At 32.1% G+C, this 16,729-nt stretch overlaps 4 protein-coding genes across 4 annotated transcripts; 2 read left to right on the plus strand and 2 right to left on the minus strand.

The window, feature by feature from the left end:
* Nucleotides 1–320: 320 nt before the first annotated feature.
* On the minus strand, nt 321–2,013 carry LOC116342595 (barH-like 2 homeobox protein). The gene is made up of 4 exons (XM_031770275.1): nt 1,905–2,013; nt 928–1,324; nt 770–867; nt 321–664 (listed from the first exon to the last, which is right to left on the minus strand). Exons 1-4 carry the CDS (start codon nt 1,981–1,983, stop codon nt 525–527), a joined length of 714 nt encoding a protein of 237 aa, XP_031626135.1. The 5' UTR covers nt 1,984–2,013; the 3' UTR covers nt 321–524.
* A 7,036-nt stretch (nt 2,014–9,049) lies between these two features.
* Nucleotides 9,050–10,160, plus strand: LOC116342350 (glutathione S-transferase 1-like). The gene is made up of 3 exons (XM_031769915.1): nt 9,050–9,359; nt 9,450–9,498; nt 9,565–10,160. Exons 1-3 carry the CDS (start codon nt 9,262–9,264, stop codon nt 10,090–10,092), a joined length of 675 nt encoding a protein of 224 aa, XP_031625775.1. The 5' UTR covers nt 9,050–9,261; the 3' UTR covers nt 10,093–10,160.
* Nucleotides 10,161–11,280: 1,120 nt separating this feature from the next.
* Nucleotides 11,281–15,538, minus strand: LOC116342349 (folylpolyglutamate synthase, mitochondrial). Its single transcript, XM_031769913.1, has 10 exons — nt 15,397–15,538; nt 13,897–14,031; nt 13,641–13,826; nt 13,398–13,577; nt 13,141–13,277; nt 12,888–13,068; nt 12,466–12,824; nt 12,255–12,394; nt 12,087–12,188; nt 11,281–11,495 (listed from the first exon to the last, which is right to left on the minus strand). Exons 1-10 carry the CDS (start codon nt 15,466–15,468, stop codon nt 11,386–11,388), a joined length of 1,602 nt encoding a protein of 533 aa, XP_031625773.1. The 5' UTR covers nt 15,469–15,538; the 3' UTR covers nt 11,281–11,385.
* LOC116342444 (box C/D snoRNA protein 1) lies at nt 15,534–16,266 on the plus strand. The gene is made up of 2 exons (XM_031770055.1): nt 15,534–15,981; nt 16,055–16,266. The coding sequence occupies exons 1-2, from the start codon at nt 15,534–15,536 to the stop codon at nt 16,264–16,266; spliced, it is 660 nt and encodes a 219-aa protein (XP_031625915.1).
* Nucleotides 16,267–16,729: the final 463 nt, after the last annotated feature.

Raw genomic sequence — 16,729 nt, forward strand, 5'->3', positions numbered from 1 at the left:
CACAAAAGTGGGAGTTCATTCGTTGATTGCTGATGCCATTCTATTGAAAAGCAATTACGGTTGAATAATACATAAAGGTTATGTGAACAGCGGGAGAGATTGTTATGATTACAGTAAATACACATTTTTTTAACGCAAATCAACAATTTTATTGGCATTACCATGTTTAAGGGTGAGTTTTTGGAATCGTTTCATTTTCAGATTTAGATTTAATGAATAATGACTTTGTTATTTTGAATTTTCTTTTCTGCATTGTGGTGCCAATTAGAGATTATTTAAAGTTAAACGCCTTTAAGGCATTCAGAAATAATCATGCGGTCTCATTTTTCATGTGAGGGTAATTTTCGTTCTGTTTTTAGATTTGTACGATTGTGATTTAAAAATGTTGTCGTGTGTAATGCTGGAGTGAATAACATCAGATGGTTTTTGTTTGTGAGGAAAAAGTATTTATTGATCGATCAAAAAATCTATTGCACAAAATTAAAATTATTTCAAGAATGAGTTCGATGCTGTTGCGATATATTTTACAAGGGGCAGCCATGAACATAGCCAACATTTCGGAAAATAGCTGCGGCAGCCGCGGCTGATGTCAAAAATGTGCAAGAGTTTGGTGCAGAAAATGATGAAAGTGACGTAGGTGGACAGCACGCCATTGAAGTTGCAGCTACAAAATAGAAACCAATAGATTCAAATCAATTAAATTCCAATCAATCAATGGACAGAATATCTTATTTTTTTCATTAATTACAATTATAATATAATAACATACTATTATGATCACCGGTCGACGACAAAATATCTTTATCGATTGTTGCTTGATGTCTCAACTGCTCTAGTCTTAGTTGATTCTGCCTTTTCCATTTGGTTCTGATGGTAAATTAGAAAAAATTTCTAAACATTCAAAACAAAACTATAAAAACAACATACCGTCGGTTTTGATACCATGTTTTCACTTGAGTTTCGCTTAAATTCAGTGCATCAGCGACATCACTTCGATCGGCAACCGATAAATATTTCTGACATCGAAATTTACGTTCCAAATATGCCAACTGCGAATGAGTAAACGCAGTTCGTCGACGGCGTGGCTTCCGTCCAACTTTAAGGACGTGTGTTTGAAATCCAGATTTAAGGTCAGACGTCAATCTTTGATTTTCATTTAGCAAATTATGCTTGGGAAACATGTCGTTCATTCGGCTGTTTCCAATATTCAATTGCATCGATGTTACTGGAGGTTGATAATCGGTAAAATCTGATTCCGATGACGACCTTTCTTCGATGTCAACATTTATATTTTCGTCAGTTTCGTCTAAATTTGGTTCCAAGTCTAAACAACAAGCAAACAACAATCACATTTCGTTTTGAATATAATTTGTATTTTTAGAAATAAAAGTAGTAATGATTGCGAATAATCCAAATTAGTTTAATATAATACAATGACGGCACCCTTTTGAGCAGCATCATTAGTTTTGCACATGTCAAGTGTCCCTTTAGTCTATTTTTTTCTATATTGTCGTACATGTATTTGATCGATTCACGCTTTGAACATCACATAGAAAATCGTTCTCACTGATTTTAGGCATATTGAGAAAGGTTCAACTTCAGAATCTGAAGTGTGTGAATTTTTATTGTTTCATTATTGGTATTAAAAATCAAAACCGATGCACTCGTCAGAGAAAAATAAAATTATCGCACAATAAACACGTGTCGTATTGTTTTGATTGGAATCACAAGTGTTCTATCTTTTCATATTGTTTATTCAATGAAAATAATGATGCTCTCATTTTTCTCTCTCAAAGATAATTCACAAAAAAAAGAATAATACTTGAGCTCATGACTTTTTGTAATAAGTTAACGACGGGATATTTAAAAAAAATCATAAATTAGAAATGAGATATACTTTCTACCTGCCGTCGATGATTCAACATTGTGAACTAAGTCACGCAATAAATCTTTAATTAAAAATGATTTCGAACTCTCTTGCATTTTTGTTTTTCGTACAAATTTTTTTTTCACAAATTTCAGAAAGTTGGTTTTTTTTTGTATAAAATTAATTGTCTTTATTTTTTAAATAAAACTAAACTATAGTTGTATTTAATGTGAAAATTAAATTTTCCACGGTATTTATTTTCTTCACTGAAATACGTTTAACGCGAACTCGGGATGCTAAACGACTGCTATGGTTAAATCGAATCGAGCGTTTAATTTGTGAAAATCGTTTTATAAACGTATTTTTTCAGTGATCGAGCGCAATAAGTGACAAAAAGTACCATTTTCATTCTCCATCTCTTTCGTCGAGTACCAAAGGATGTGAATGAATAATCTGTGGTACATAACTAAAAACCACAAATGTTGAAATGTAAGCGCCTCCAACACACTAAATCATTTTGCATAAACGCATAAACCAACACAGCAAATCCCTTCCAGTTGTGCAATACAAATAAACACATTGACTGTGCAGGACGAATTTTAACAAGATGAACTTAAACGCGCAAATTTTCAGTCGATTTCCGTTTTTTCTTGCCCTTTTTTCCTCTCTGGTTATCACATATTGTAAATCGGTACAGTTTAAGAGACCATTACCATGCTTATGATTCATATAGCTATTTCATATGTACATTCTCGTTGCACTTTTACATGGAACACAGATTATCCAAGCGAATGTCGTCACTGGGTGATTGTTGAGTGGGGCGTAGCTTGATATCATTCATTCGATATGGCTACGCCTTATTCAGCCCTTTTCGCTTTATGCTTATTTTTAAAGTTTGGCCGTGATTGGTTGTGTAATTTAACTGTAGATTTTCGTTAAATGTTTTAATAATCCAGATAATGACTGAACCCGCAAACCGTTAAGATAAAGTACTGGAAATAATAAACTTTTGAAGAGTGACTGAAAATAAGGTTAAAACATACAATGAAATTCAAGTGGGTGCCTCCTAATTTATTGTGCAAATAAATAATAAAGATTTCAGACGATTTCAACACAAATATAGAAACCAAGGCTTTGCTTTGAATTACATACAATGTTTGATGTTGCGTGAACAGTGAACACACTCATTGATCGGTATATGTACAACAAGAATATATACTTGGCAGGGTTTTAAGTTTACACATTGACAAGCGAGATGAACAGTATAGTTTAAAAAATTAATTGGCGTAAAATTCTAAACGAAAAATCTGCAAATAAAACGATTCATCATAATTCGAATGAGTTTTAACGAGAATCAATTTTAACCGTAATGAAGAATCGTCGTCTCGTTGTAAATGAGTTCAATGTAAGATGAGACAGTATTTAATTCCAGATTTTAACTGTATCAAATTGAGGTTCGGTGCTAGTACATTGTCTTTTTGTGACCTTTAAGAGTATTTTTGTAAGGAGATCGTTAAACTGATTGAAAACTAGTCTAATATTTATGGTATTAAAGGACTTAACTAATGAACTTTTCCAAGCATCCAAAGAAATGAAAATCGATATCGCTGACTTTTGGAAAGGGATTTTTGCATATTTCAGTAGTGCTCGGGCACCAAATTAAGAATCCGCAAAAATATTTTAAAAAGTTCAAAATTTGGTCGCCAGTTGGCATTTTAAAGATATCGCTCAAAATTCATTTTTTTCCATTTTTGAACACCGAAATTATTTTTTCGAAAAAAAATATGGCCATATTCGGAATCTAGGGACCGCGTAGATAATGTTAAAAATATGGTCATTGTACCAAAAATGCCGAAAAAACCCAAAATTGGTCGAATGATTTGTTTGTATTTTTGCAAGAGGTGTAATGCGCTCAATAAGCGTAATGCTTTGTTTGCCGAACTTCGTATAGACAGTGCCATCTATATATAGAATGAGATATTATTTCACAAGTTTGAGAATGAGCGCATATGTTATTCCAAAAATTGTTGAAAAATAATTTAATAAATTGTTTCATTTTTTTGTTTTGAAAGTGAAGTTAGCACAATTAGCATTAGATAATTTCTATTTTAAAAAAAACATAAATTTATATGCGTTTTAATTTAACTTAAAAAGCCTCGGGTGTAGAGTGTGTAGATCTTGTAGAAATGATTTTGTTAAAATCTCCATACGTAAACTCATAAGTGTGAGTGTGACATTTGACAGATACAAAACGTAATGTTATTGTTCTCTTACATACTTGTCATACACTCGTGCGAATTATTCTGTTCTGTTAAGTTCGTTTATTCCGTTCATTTATTTTATTTATATTCTTAATCTGGCAATCACATCGCAAAATTGCGTAAAAATGGCAGATTCTATTAACAGTTTTATTGATCTTGACACCGGCTGTATAAAATATCCTGATGGAGACTTTACTTTTATATTAAACTTTATTCTGTTTAGTTCGCCAAAAGATAGAGTGAGGGTGTTAGTGTGACAGATTTCATATAAAAAAGCTACTGTAATAGCGATCTTATTTTTGCACTTTGTCCTTACCATCTTTTAAATTGCGTGAAATGATTTTTTTTATCGAAAGTAGATGGAAAACTACGCAAACTACTTTTACATTTTTTAAAAATTGGTTGTGTAAGTGATTTTAGCTTGGGGTCGAACATTTTTGAGAGGCCCTTTTTGAATTTTTTTATCAATCGGACATTTTTCTGGTCATCTGCAAGGCATTTTAATGATTTAAATGTCGTTGGAAAGTTATGAGACTCACCTTTCTGGATCCGAAGTCAGAATTGAATTTTTTTTGAATGTCCATCAGGTGGCGTCTAGGGGCAGAGCATTACTAGAATAATCATTTTTGTTTAAAGTAATTCTATGTTGTGAGTAGTAATCCATATTAATCCATAGTAATACACACTTACGTAAATTCTAACAGCAGTACAATGACGTTTCATGTGTACGTTGTGTATTAAATTTGTTGTTTCTAGTACTGCTCTGCCCCTAGGGTGGCGTGTTATGTGGTATTTTCGGCGAAAAATGACCATGTATTTTTTCACTTGATCCAAATTTAAAAAAAAATTGCGTACATAAAAAAAATCAACAAACTAGACGTTTGTTGGGGACTAAATATGTGATGATTTGGCGTATGTGTCATATCTCTGTCATTCATTCCAAAGTTCAGATTTTTGTCGACCAATTTTCAATTTTTCGGTCATTTTTGATCACAGGTAGACGGAGTTTTTTTCAACAAAATCACGGTAATTCTTGACTTATTGAAAAGATATTTAGCTGCTGTTAACGAAACAAGAAAGAAATTTCGAAAAAAAATTCAGCGGAAAGAGTTAGATCAGTATGACTATACCTTCGAAAAATGTGGAAAAATCGATGAAAATCAAAGTTAGTCGTCATTTATCTGGAAAAAATGAATGAGCTTAATATGCACATTTTGAAAAGCTTTGAAAGTCTTTTATTTGGTGAAAATTGGGTAAAATGTGCACTTGAAAGACCACCTGAGTTTCGATTTCTTAGTAATCAACTGCAATGAGCTAGGTTTTTACTCTGTTGATTTACTTTGACAACTGATTTTACATAATTCGGACCCAAGGAATTCAACGATGACAACCATTTTCAGAAATTTGTTGAATTTTACGAAATTTTTCCGCTTGGAATGATATTTTGGAGTAAATTTGTTTTTCATTGGATTGCTATGGAAATTGGTACGAAAAGTTTTTGGTACGAGAAAAGAGGATCTGAGATTTATTTTATCATAAAAGCATGTTAATATTGCGTCGCCTCTTTCACCACAAGAGAGATGACAATGTGTAAACAACACGAAAATAATAGAAATAATTAAAAACAGAACATTTTTATGATTTTTGACGACATTTAACACGTCTTTTGTTTGTGTGTTTTATTTTTGAGGCGACGCAATATTAACATTTTGTATGTATATGAACGAACGCGTCACTGAAAATTTATATCAGAATATATTCAGATTTACAGTATTGCGTCACAGTGAGAACTTCGAAAGAAGTATGAAGAATATATGTTGCAATACAAAATTATCCATATTAAAACCAATGAGCGGTAATATCGTAGATTTTTCTTTATCGATTCCACCAATACGACATCTACCAAAGAACTCGCCGATTTCTGTTACTAGTGGTGTTTTAATACAGCTCGTGTAAACGTACAAAGGAACACACTGACTCCGATTCTGTGTATGCGTATGTATTACAAATTCTGCACTCAGTCGTCAATCGTAGCTGCTTGTGCAAAATTTACAATACATACGCATACACAGTATCGGAGTCTGTGTGCTCTTTATAAAAAATTAATTTGTATGGGGAATATACGATACTAGTTCCCATCGATTAAAACATTTATTTTATAATTGTAGCAATATCGTCAGCATTGTCATCAGCAATTCAATCGTTACCCGAGACTTGGCTACATTTCATCTGATGTGCGAGATGGATATAGGAATTTGATTGAATTTGAATATTGTACCAGTCATCATGATACCGTCAATAAAACGTTTCATTTGATTAGTGCTACAGTTAGCCTTCAAGATGGCAAATTTCATAAAATACGTTATTTTTCACGTTCGGGCAATAAAAAAAACAACAACAAAAAACAAAAACCAATTATACTCGAAAAAGGTTTCATTTTATTAGTTTAATAAAAATGGGGTAATTAAAATTAAAATGATGTTTCCGTTTCCATTTTTCCGTTTCCAATTCATTCAGGGTTCAATCATGCGATCTTCATCAGATTGACTAATTCGAATCATAGACTACCCCAATAATTTAATAAATTTTTTTATTATTTATTAGTTAGTAACATTTTTAAATTATTAAAAATCTAATAATTATTCACTAATAAAATGTTAATAAATAATAATTATTATTTAGTAACTAATAAATTATTAGAATTTTATTATTTAATAAAACCGAGATTTTATTCGATTTGTTATTAGAATGTTACTAACTAATAAAACCTGGGGGCAGAGCAGTACTAGAATAATCATTTTTGTTTAAAGTAATTCTATGTTGTGAGTAGTAATCCATATTAACTCTCTAGTGCATAGCCCTGCCTTTAGGCATTGTATAAAATATATAATTTAAAAAAAAAAGATTTTATTTATGAATTAAAATACATTCAGTAGGGTTCAGGCTTTCATTTTCCGGTCATTTGACAACTGGATGTAAATCGGTTGTTTAATTATAAACACGGTTGTACTCGAAAACAGAAATGTGACAAAAAAATTATCATTTTCTTTGTTTATCGCAGTTTTACTGCAGTTTAAACAATGGTTTTGATTGTTCTCGAATTTTGTCAATAGCATTTTTGAGAAAACCATGCGATTTTTTGAATTTCGATTATTTTTTTAAGGAATTATAAACCAAAACAATCATAGAAAAATAAGTCTCATGTCGAAAAAAAATTAATGCATTAGAGGGTTAATCCATAGTAATACAGACTAACGTGAATTCTAACAGCAGTGCAATGACGTTTCATGTGTACGTTGTGTATGACATTTGCTAGGCATAAAGCGATCGCCGTATATTTCGGATGAGACATTTTATTGTTAAAAAATGGAAAATAACGAATTTAATTTAATAAATATCGAATAAATTGTTTCAATCCGCAATATACGACGATCGCTTTATTCCTAAGAAATGAATCGTCGCGGAGAAAAAGTAGCTCTTATTTTTCTCCAAATAATACTGCAACATGAAGTTTTTTTCACATTCATTAAAAACTTTACCATTTCAGCGGTCTTCCGTGTTTTTCATAGAAGCCTCCCATGTAAATGGTAAAAAATCTTGAAAAATTAAAAAAATTATTAAGAGAGTTTCATATAAACTTGCTATGTCATACCTATTGAATAGTAAGCGAATACCAATCGTTATTGAATCAATAGGCGTCATTTGGCTATTGCAAGGTGAAACCTACGAAAATAAAAATATTAATTTTAAATGAAAATTGAAATGATATCACTTTGCATCACACGCGCACATTGAAAATACCACATATAAAAAATATCGTTAAAACATACCAAAAGTTTTGTCGGTTGAAGTATCCATTTACTGGAAAAATCTTTTCGTCAGACCAAAGAATGCGTTTGTTGAAACCATATATACGCGTTGTCATGTGTGTGTCGTCCGTGAAAAGTTCCCAAGCGACCTGTTCAAACTGCTGCTTTGCAACGATGGATTGAGCAGATAGTGTCCATTTTTTGCGTGCCAGAGTTCCTGAAGTTCTCAATTTATTGAAGAGCTGATGTACAGTTCGGAAATTCAGTCGTGGCAAACGATCGGGATGCAGCAAGTTGAATCGAAGCTCCGAATGAGCAAGAACCCTCGTTGAAGTGAAAAAAATTGAGTCATCTTTGATTTGAATGGTGACTAGATTTTTTTGCAATAAAAAAAATAGAGAGCACAGCACAAAGCATCAATTTTTATTTAAAAGAAAAGAACAGAAGAAACGATTCAAAAATAAAATAAAATCCAACTTATCTGATATGAATTTTCGATGACTGAACGGATTTCAGGAGAAAATTCTAAAACAATCACATTATATTTAATAATCGATGCGATATCACAATCAATCTGCGTACACAATGAATTTGTTTGTTTACAAACAATGCGCACGACACTTGCCAAATAGACGTTCACTTTGAATTTTTGACAGGTAACGTTCATAATAACATTGATCAGTCGAAAGTGAACGATTGACAATTATTAAAAAATACGAATCAGAATAAAGTAAAAAAACTCAAACAAATTATTTTTATATTTAAAAAAGAATTATATTAATTTACATTAAAATTTTTATTTTTATTTCATCTCGAAAAAATATTTTTTGTGAAACTGAATGTTTGTTGTCGTGAAGAATTCTCAACACACTCAACGCCATCTATTCAATTTTTAGATTCACTGTATTTATTGTTGTAGTTTGTATCAACTACAACTACAAATCTATAGGAAAAAAATGTCTGATTTCGCTTTGATATGCAACTATCAAGTAAATAACAACATCACTTAAGTTTATGACTTGGCACTTTGTGAGATTATAACCAATCGTTTTTGTCGCATATTTTGCTGTCCACTTCACATTTTTTTTCATCACCGAAAAAACTTGCAAGTCACCATGAGGTGGTCACGTTCATTGCCTATAGTCCGTTCCATTGTTTATTCGTAATCTTACAATGATATGTAACAAGAGAGACGAGATACACTATTGAAATGACACAAGAGAAATACACACATATATATATAGAGGCTCATCAAATCGCTAGTCAAAGCAGTCTGCTTTGAAACTTGATCGAAGACACAGTTCGCATATTAACAGTGATAAATATGAGTAACAAATTGGTTTTATATAATTTGGATCTCAGTCCACCGGTGCGTGTTGTAAAAACAGTAGCAAAATTACTAAATTTGGAGCTTGAACTTCGGTAAGAATTTTCACAAATTAATTAAACTTTTTTGTATAATTTAAAATTTCATTCAATTTCAAATATGAACATTTTATTTTTCAATGTTAGTGATGTTGATTTGTTGAACGGTGAGCATTTGAAAGAGCCATACATAAAGGTAATTTATATACTGTGATTATTGATTGGAATGTGATTAATATCGACGATTTTTCTTCATTTTTAGCTCAATCCCGAGCATACCGTTCCAACATTGGTCGATGGGGATTTCGCCATTTGGGACAGTCACACAATTTGCGCCTATTTAGTGGACAAATACGCAAAAGATGATGCATTGTATCCAAAAGATTTACAATTGAGAGCCAAATGCAATCAACGTCTGTTTTTTGACGCCGCCAGTTTGTTTGTACGTTTGCGCGATTGCTCTGTACATGTCTTATTTGATGGTGGTAAAGAAATTCCCCAAGACAAAATCACTCCAATGTATGCTGCTTATGACATTTTGGAAGCATTTCTCGCAACCGATCCGTTTTTAGTGGGAAATCATTTGACAATTGCCGATATCAGTGTATCAATTACTGCACTTCTGCTTGAAGTATATGCTCCAATTCCAAGTGATAAATACCCAAAGATAACAGCTTGGCTGAAACGTATAAGCAAAACGATTCCGTTCTTTGACGAACTGAATGCATCATCGACGGAACAATACCGTCAACTTGTTCAAAGTACTCTTGAGAAAAATAAACAGAATTAAGATGTGAATTTTAAATATTTGTTACATATTTTTCATCTAATAAATGTTTGATCGCTTATTCCAGTGAATATTTCGTATTTTATACTGTATATTCTGAATATTTATTGAACACATACAGTATACACAGGAATGAAGAAATTCCACACAAAAGAGAATGAAAAATGTGTATATATGAAATATTCACGAAACATTCACCAAAATTATGTAGTTATACACATCTATTTGTGTATACTTTTCATATATACGACTATATACATGACTATTTTATATAAATCGTTGTCCAACCATATAGTCTCGCATTTTATTCTCTTTATATTCTCTTTATATAAAATTCTGTTACTAAAACATGGCAGAACAGTAGCTTATCAGCACAAAACGAAACATACATATTTTGTATAATAAAAAGTCAATGTTCTTTATTCCTTTGTTAACAAAATATTGTCTCGCTTTTTTTTGCAACCGTTTTGAGTCGCGTTTCGATATGCGACCAAACAAAACAACTGTTTTAGATTTTTAATAACTTTAAAATTTTACTAAAATGCTGAAATAATAACATTTTTAATAAATATCAGAAATGTTTCTATCTATGATTCGAATATCTGGATCTGGTTCATCTTGTGTTCGTTCGTCTTCTGGTGGCAAGGCATTTTTCGGAATATGAAACATCTGAAAGCTTGGAGCATGCTGACACATCTTCAAATTATCATACACATAACGATTTATCATTTTAACATATTGCTTACTATTTACATTCTCCTCTCGTGATGCAATGTAAAATCGGGCGCGAAAAATTCCAAATAATCATTCATCGGAATTTCATTTGAATCATTTGGCTACATTTTGCGGTGTAATAAAATACAGTCTAAGAAAAATATTTTTGGAGTGCAGTCAAAATAAGGAGTTTCGCCGCCGCTTTGTCACCCACCTACGTCAATTAGTAGTTTTATGAATTGATGTAAATTATTTCCATCCGTAAAGCCACGAAATTGTAGTATTTTATGTTCATTTGACTTCAAGCATTTTGCTATTAAGGAATATTTGTATAAGACTTCCAAAGTACATACCAAAATGGTAAATTGAGCTTTATAAAGACTCCCTTCGATTGTCATCTATTTCCTAATGAATTAAATTACATAAATTCATTGGTTTGCTTTTTTTTTTTATTGGTAAACAAAATAGTCATTATTTACAAATGTGCAAAAATTCGAGACAAATGTTTCCGCATTCCATTCATTGAATAAAAAAATATATAATATATCTTATCTTTTTCTTGTGAAAAATTAATAATAATTGTCATTCTTTAATTGTACGTAAAACTTCCCCAACCAGGTGTAAAGAACCGGTCACCAAAATTGAAGTTTCTTCATGTCCAAAATGTTTCTGCAAATACTTGAATACATCCGCTAAAAATAATAATTATTAACGCGAATACATCCATTAGCGCGACATATGTGTGTAGTTTCAGTAATTTTAAACATCACAATGGAAGGAGAAAAAGAGAAAAAAAAACTTAGTAGGAAAGTTAACTATGAATTAAGATCAATAAAGCACACAATATATTTGCATATTGTTATCTGGATATTTCAGCTCATCCGGCTGATGTTAAATTATCCAAATGACAAAATCCAAATATATTGTCTGCAATAATGCCAAGGAAAAATTGTTAGTTTAAGTAGAGCCAAATTCACACCGTCGAACATGGATTTAATTCGAGTGTGGCGTGCAGTTACATATCACCTGAACTGTATCCAGGTTTGACGGCAGAATTGGATGAAATTATGTGATTCGCATCCGAGGGGGAAACCACGGATTCTAATATGTGCTAATTTTTTCTAATATTTCTAGTAAAACGCCATATAACATGTACATTTGACATCTTTCTAATATGTTCTAGTTTTTCTAGTATCGAGTTCGTGGGTAACCCCAAGTTCGCATCTCCGCATTGAGTAAAAGCGTAAGGTTTTTTAACACTGAATTGAACTTAAAATCGTTACCTAAACAGGAAAAATCTTTTGATTTGTTTTGTGGTTTTAGGCTAGACCAATATTCAGCATTTCGTTTCGAGTGGTTTGGTTGTGCAAATGTATACAAATTGTCTGTCAAAGGGATAAAACAAATAAATCGTTGAAGTAACATGGATTTTATGATTGTGATTCAATTACCTTTATCTTGTGTTTGTAATGATGAAATGTTTGGCGTGAAAAGAGCTTGCTCAAATTGTATTTTTGAGTTAATAATATCCAACATATCGCTTACATTTCGATCACCCGTTACATTGAAGAGCAACAGCTTTTTCTCGGGTCTAAAAAATGTCATTCATTTTTTGTTTTTTTGAAAAATCAAACTACATTAAGATGACAAAATATGACCTACCGTGAATTAGTTTTATCATTAAACCAATCAACACAGAGCTGTAAACTGTCGATTGTGTGCGCTCCATCGATGTACAGAGTCAAATTGCGATAAATCAACGTTTGACATCGACCAGGCCAATAACAATTTACAAGTGCTTCCATTACTTCAACTGGTAGCGTCAAATTATCGGAGCTGTCCACGTGCTCACAAATTGATTTATTTGTTAGTTTATGTGGATTTTTTCGTATCCAATCGTAGCTCAGCTGAATTGCTAATGATGCATTTCTCAACTTTGTTGGGTTGGTGGCAATGTCATTGAAAACATTTGCATCATGATATTTATACTCCATGAAATCCGGTATAAACCTTAAATTGGCCTAATGAAAATCATATTTTAGGTCTTTGTACGATCAGAAATCGGATGATGACACGTGATTTACATTTTTTTCATGCGCTCTTTCCAACAATACTGGAATGCATTCGTCATTTTGATGAGTTGAAAAGACACTTGAACCAGATTTAATGATGCCGCTCTTTTGCCAAGCAATATCTTTGTATGTCTGTCCAAGCAATTGAGTGTGCTCCAAACCGAGCGATGTGATGCCGACGGTTTTCGTATTTCTGTGAAAGTTTGTTAAAGTGTTCAAGTTCACAACATGGAGGAAGTGAAACAATAATTCGAATAAAATTTACCGAACAACATTTGTACAATCATATTCGCCGCCAATTCCAACTTCAACAACGGCCACATCCACTTTTTCCTTTAAAAATACATAGTATGCCATGATTGTCAGAAACTTGAAATATGGAGGCATATCGTGAACACTTTGCTGAAAGGAAGGAAAGAGTCATTTTAAAATTGTCTCAAAAAATGTTAAATCTCTTATTAATTATTACTTTTCGAAACTTGTTTAACATTACATATTTTAATCAGAATTTTCTTTCCTTACCTTTGTTTCTTCTAAAGTGCCATAAATTTTCCAAAAGTATTGTGAAAATTTTGTCTTTGATATTGGTTCGCCATTTATACGAATGCGTTCAGTAACATTTAATAAGTGTGGCGATGAATAAAATCCGGTTTTAACATTTTGGTTGCGAAGAATTGATTCGACAAGAGCACACGTTGATCCCTGTATTGTTCAAAGTTTGTTCGTCATCAGATTTGTATTCACTTTATATTTGTGTTATTTTACCTTGCCCTTTGTTCCGGCTACATGAATCACAGATAATTTGTCCAAATCGTCAAGTGTTATTCCAATTTTTTCCAAAAATACTTGCGTTTCTTTAACATGGTTACATTGTGTATTGTGTGCGCGGCCAATCGATTCTTTTAATGTAACCGAATTCGTTTGCAGTCCATTCAATGCTGAAATTGCATCCTGAAAGTAGCACCGAAAATAAATATCTAAATCACACATTGCCGATGACCATTTTCCAGCATGCCCTTACTTCGTACGACCGATGATCAAAACCATTAAGTTTAGTAGCTAAATGAGCCTCTGTGCGACAGTTTAGTTTTAATAACTGCGTGGTAGGAACAAGCGGAGCTTTGCCTGCCTCGAAAACCATTCTTAATGGCAACCGCTTTAAAATCGGATTCATAAGCAAATATAAAAAATATTTCTCCAAATTCCTCAATGATAACAAATAATGGCCAAATAGTAAACCGTTACAATTATTCGTTGATAATTCAAATATTATTATCTCAATTATTCACAATCACCAAATTAAAAACGAAATGTCCAAACGATTGAATTTATATTCCAAACTTTTCAAATTGACTGACTTTCTACTTGGAATCAGTTTTGAATATGTGTTATTGTCAAAGGCACTTTGAATACTATATTACATGAGTTGTTATATTTTATTTCACCAACTTAAATCGTCCGTTTACAATCGTTGGATGATTGCAACGCAATCCTTCGTGACTACAATCCTCTGACAATTCAGGAAAATGTACTAAAATACAATTTTGTGGACGAGTCCAGGGTTAGTTTTAACAATTATATACGTGAACAAACAATAAAAACTAAACGACAATGATTCTAATATAAATCGTATTTGATTTTTTTATGCTTTTCTGAATGCTGTGGCGAAAACGTGTATAATTTTTAAAACAGAACGTGAATTCATGTGTTTAATATTGAATTTAGTATCTTCGTCAAGTTTTGTAATCACGATTGAAGTGTGATCAATTGTATCGACGATTGTGGTCTGAGAAGAAGCAAAAAGTTTTTTTAAAGCAAAAAAAACCACCACTCAAAACATCACAAAAATATTACAAATGTTTTGTCAGTTGAATATTTATCATCATACACATTCACTTTGATCTTCTTCTATTGGCGTTTGAATCTATTATTTAATCAAAAATATGTTTCTTATTGAAATCGAGGAAAGTTTCTATCACAAACTTCATGTTTTGATTAAAGTCCGTTGTTAACACATGCAAAACAATGTAGATTTGTGTACTGATTATATATTGACATCGTTGGGCACATGCTGTACTGAGCAACAGAATTTTTGAGCAACACAACGATTGTCATAGGTTGACAATGTGTATATGTCAGATGTCTGTCTGTGTAATTTATGGTTATGGTTGTTTATTTTTGTTTTGCAACGTGATTTGAAGCTGTTGATTTGTGTTTTAAAATAATTTCACTTATCTGATTCGAGGTTAAACGTAAAGAAAAAAAATGGACATCGAATTGGAGCAAAAGCAACAGTAGGAAATTTTCATAATAACTGATTTGAATGAAATTAATATTGTTTTTAATTACATTTCTAGATCAAACGACAACAGACGACTGGGAAAATGTGAAGTTTGTAATTTAAATTTAGCCAAATACACATGTCCAAAATGTGAGATAAAAACGTGTCAACTTGAGTGTTTGCGTATTCACAAAAAGGAATTGAACTGTGATGGGATTCGAGATAAAACGAAATACATACCGTTAAAAAAAATCTCCGAAGCTGATTTGATGAATGATTATGTATTTCTGGAATCGGCGACGAATTATACATCGGCCCGTCGAACCGATAAAATTAAACGATATACCGCACACAATCGTTCACTTCCAGTAACACTAATGAAACTGAAAAAGGCTGCTGCAGAACGAAAAATCAAACTTGATTTCCTATTACCTAACTTCGATAAGCACAAAGCAAACAAAACATACTACGATTGGGCATCAAAGGTTATCTATTGGTGCATTGAGTGGCGTTTTATCAATGCCAACAATAAAATTATCATCGACGAACGTTGCTGCGAGTCAAAGACGATGAACGAATTGATTGAAAAATATGTGGTTTCATGTGATTCGTTAAGTTCATTGGCAGGCTATCGATCAAAAGGCTTGGGAAAAATTTTGTTATTACTAAAAGCTGAAGGTGTACGAAAAAGTTGTAACAGATTTTATCGAATGGATGTGTCAAAAACTCTCCAAGAAAACCTACAAGAAAAAACAATCGTGGAATTCCCAGTGATTTACGTTATATTCGATTCGGATCTACAGGATTATGACATTATTAATAACAGTGAGTACAGTTTTTCTTTACACATATGACATTTCATTAATCATTTTTGCTTTTTTGTCGTTTTTCGGCATAGATGAGGACATTGTAGCTGAAGAAACGCGAAAACACAAGAACCACTATTTCCCGATGGTGAGAAAAAATAAAGGAAAAGCTGATGCAAACAGTAAAGGCGGTAATGGTGTAGCATCCGAATCGACCACATATAACAGTCAGAAACCAGTGAACTTTCTATTTTCAAACGACACAGATGCAATGGATGATGACGACGATGATTCAAGTGATTAATTGTTCGTTCCAAAAAAAGCTTTTTGTATCAAAAAGTGAATAATACAAGTTCAGTTCAGGGATTTTGCGATTCTATTTTTACATTTTATTTAAATCAAGAATATTTGACATTTTCTTTTTCTAATGTACTTAAAATTCATCAAATGATTACTAAGTTCAACTTTAGTTACATGAACTTTAAATGGAAAAAAAAAATCACAAATAAATAATATATTTTGTTATATAAATGTATGAAATGACGAGTGTCATTTGGTGCTATGGAAAATTGGCATCAATCAGTAGATTGTCCTTTGGGCAATAAATCAGTAGAGGCGAATATATGGTGAACAATGGACTTGAATGGATCAATCCAGTTGACAAAATTTTGTTAAATACATTACTGAATGTTTCGGGCTTAAATTTAAAATACTTATGTGTATACATTTTCGATTACCTTCCCTAAAAAATCAACATGAAAAAAAAA

This window comes from Contarinia nasturtii, unplaced genomic scaffold (assembly GCF_009176525.2).
Source record: "Contarinia nasturtii isolate CC-2019 unplaced genomic scaffold, AAFC_CNas_1.1 Cnas_scaffold_864, whole genome shotgun sequence".
In the NCBI taxonomy this organism is placed as follows: domain Eukaryota; kingdom Metazoa; phylum Arthropoda; class Insecta; order Diptera; family Cecidomyiidae; genus Contarinia; species Contarinia nasturtii.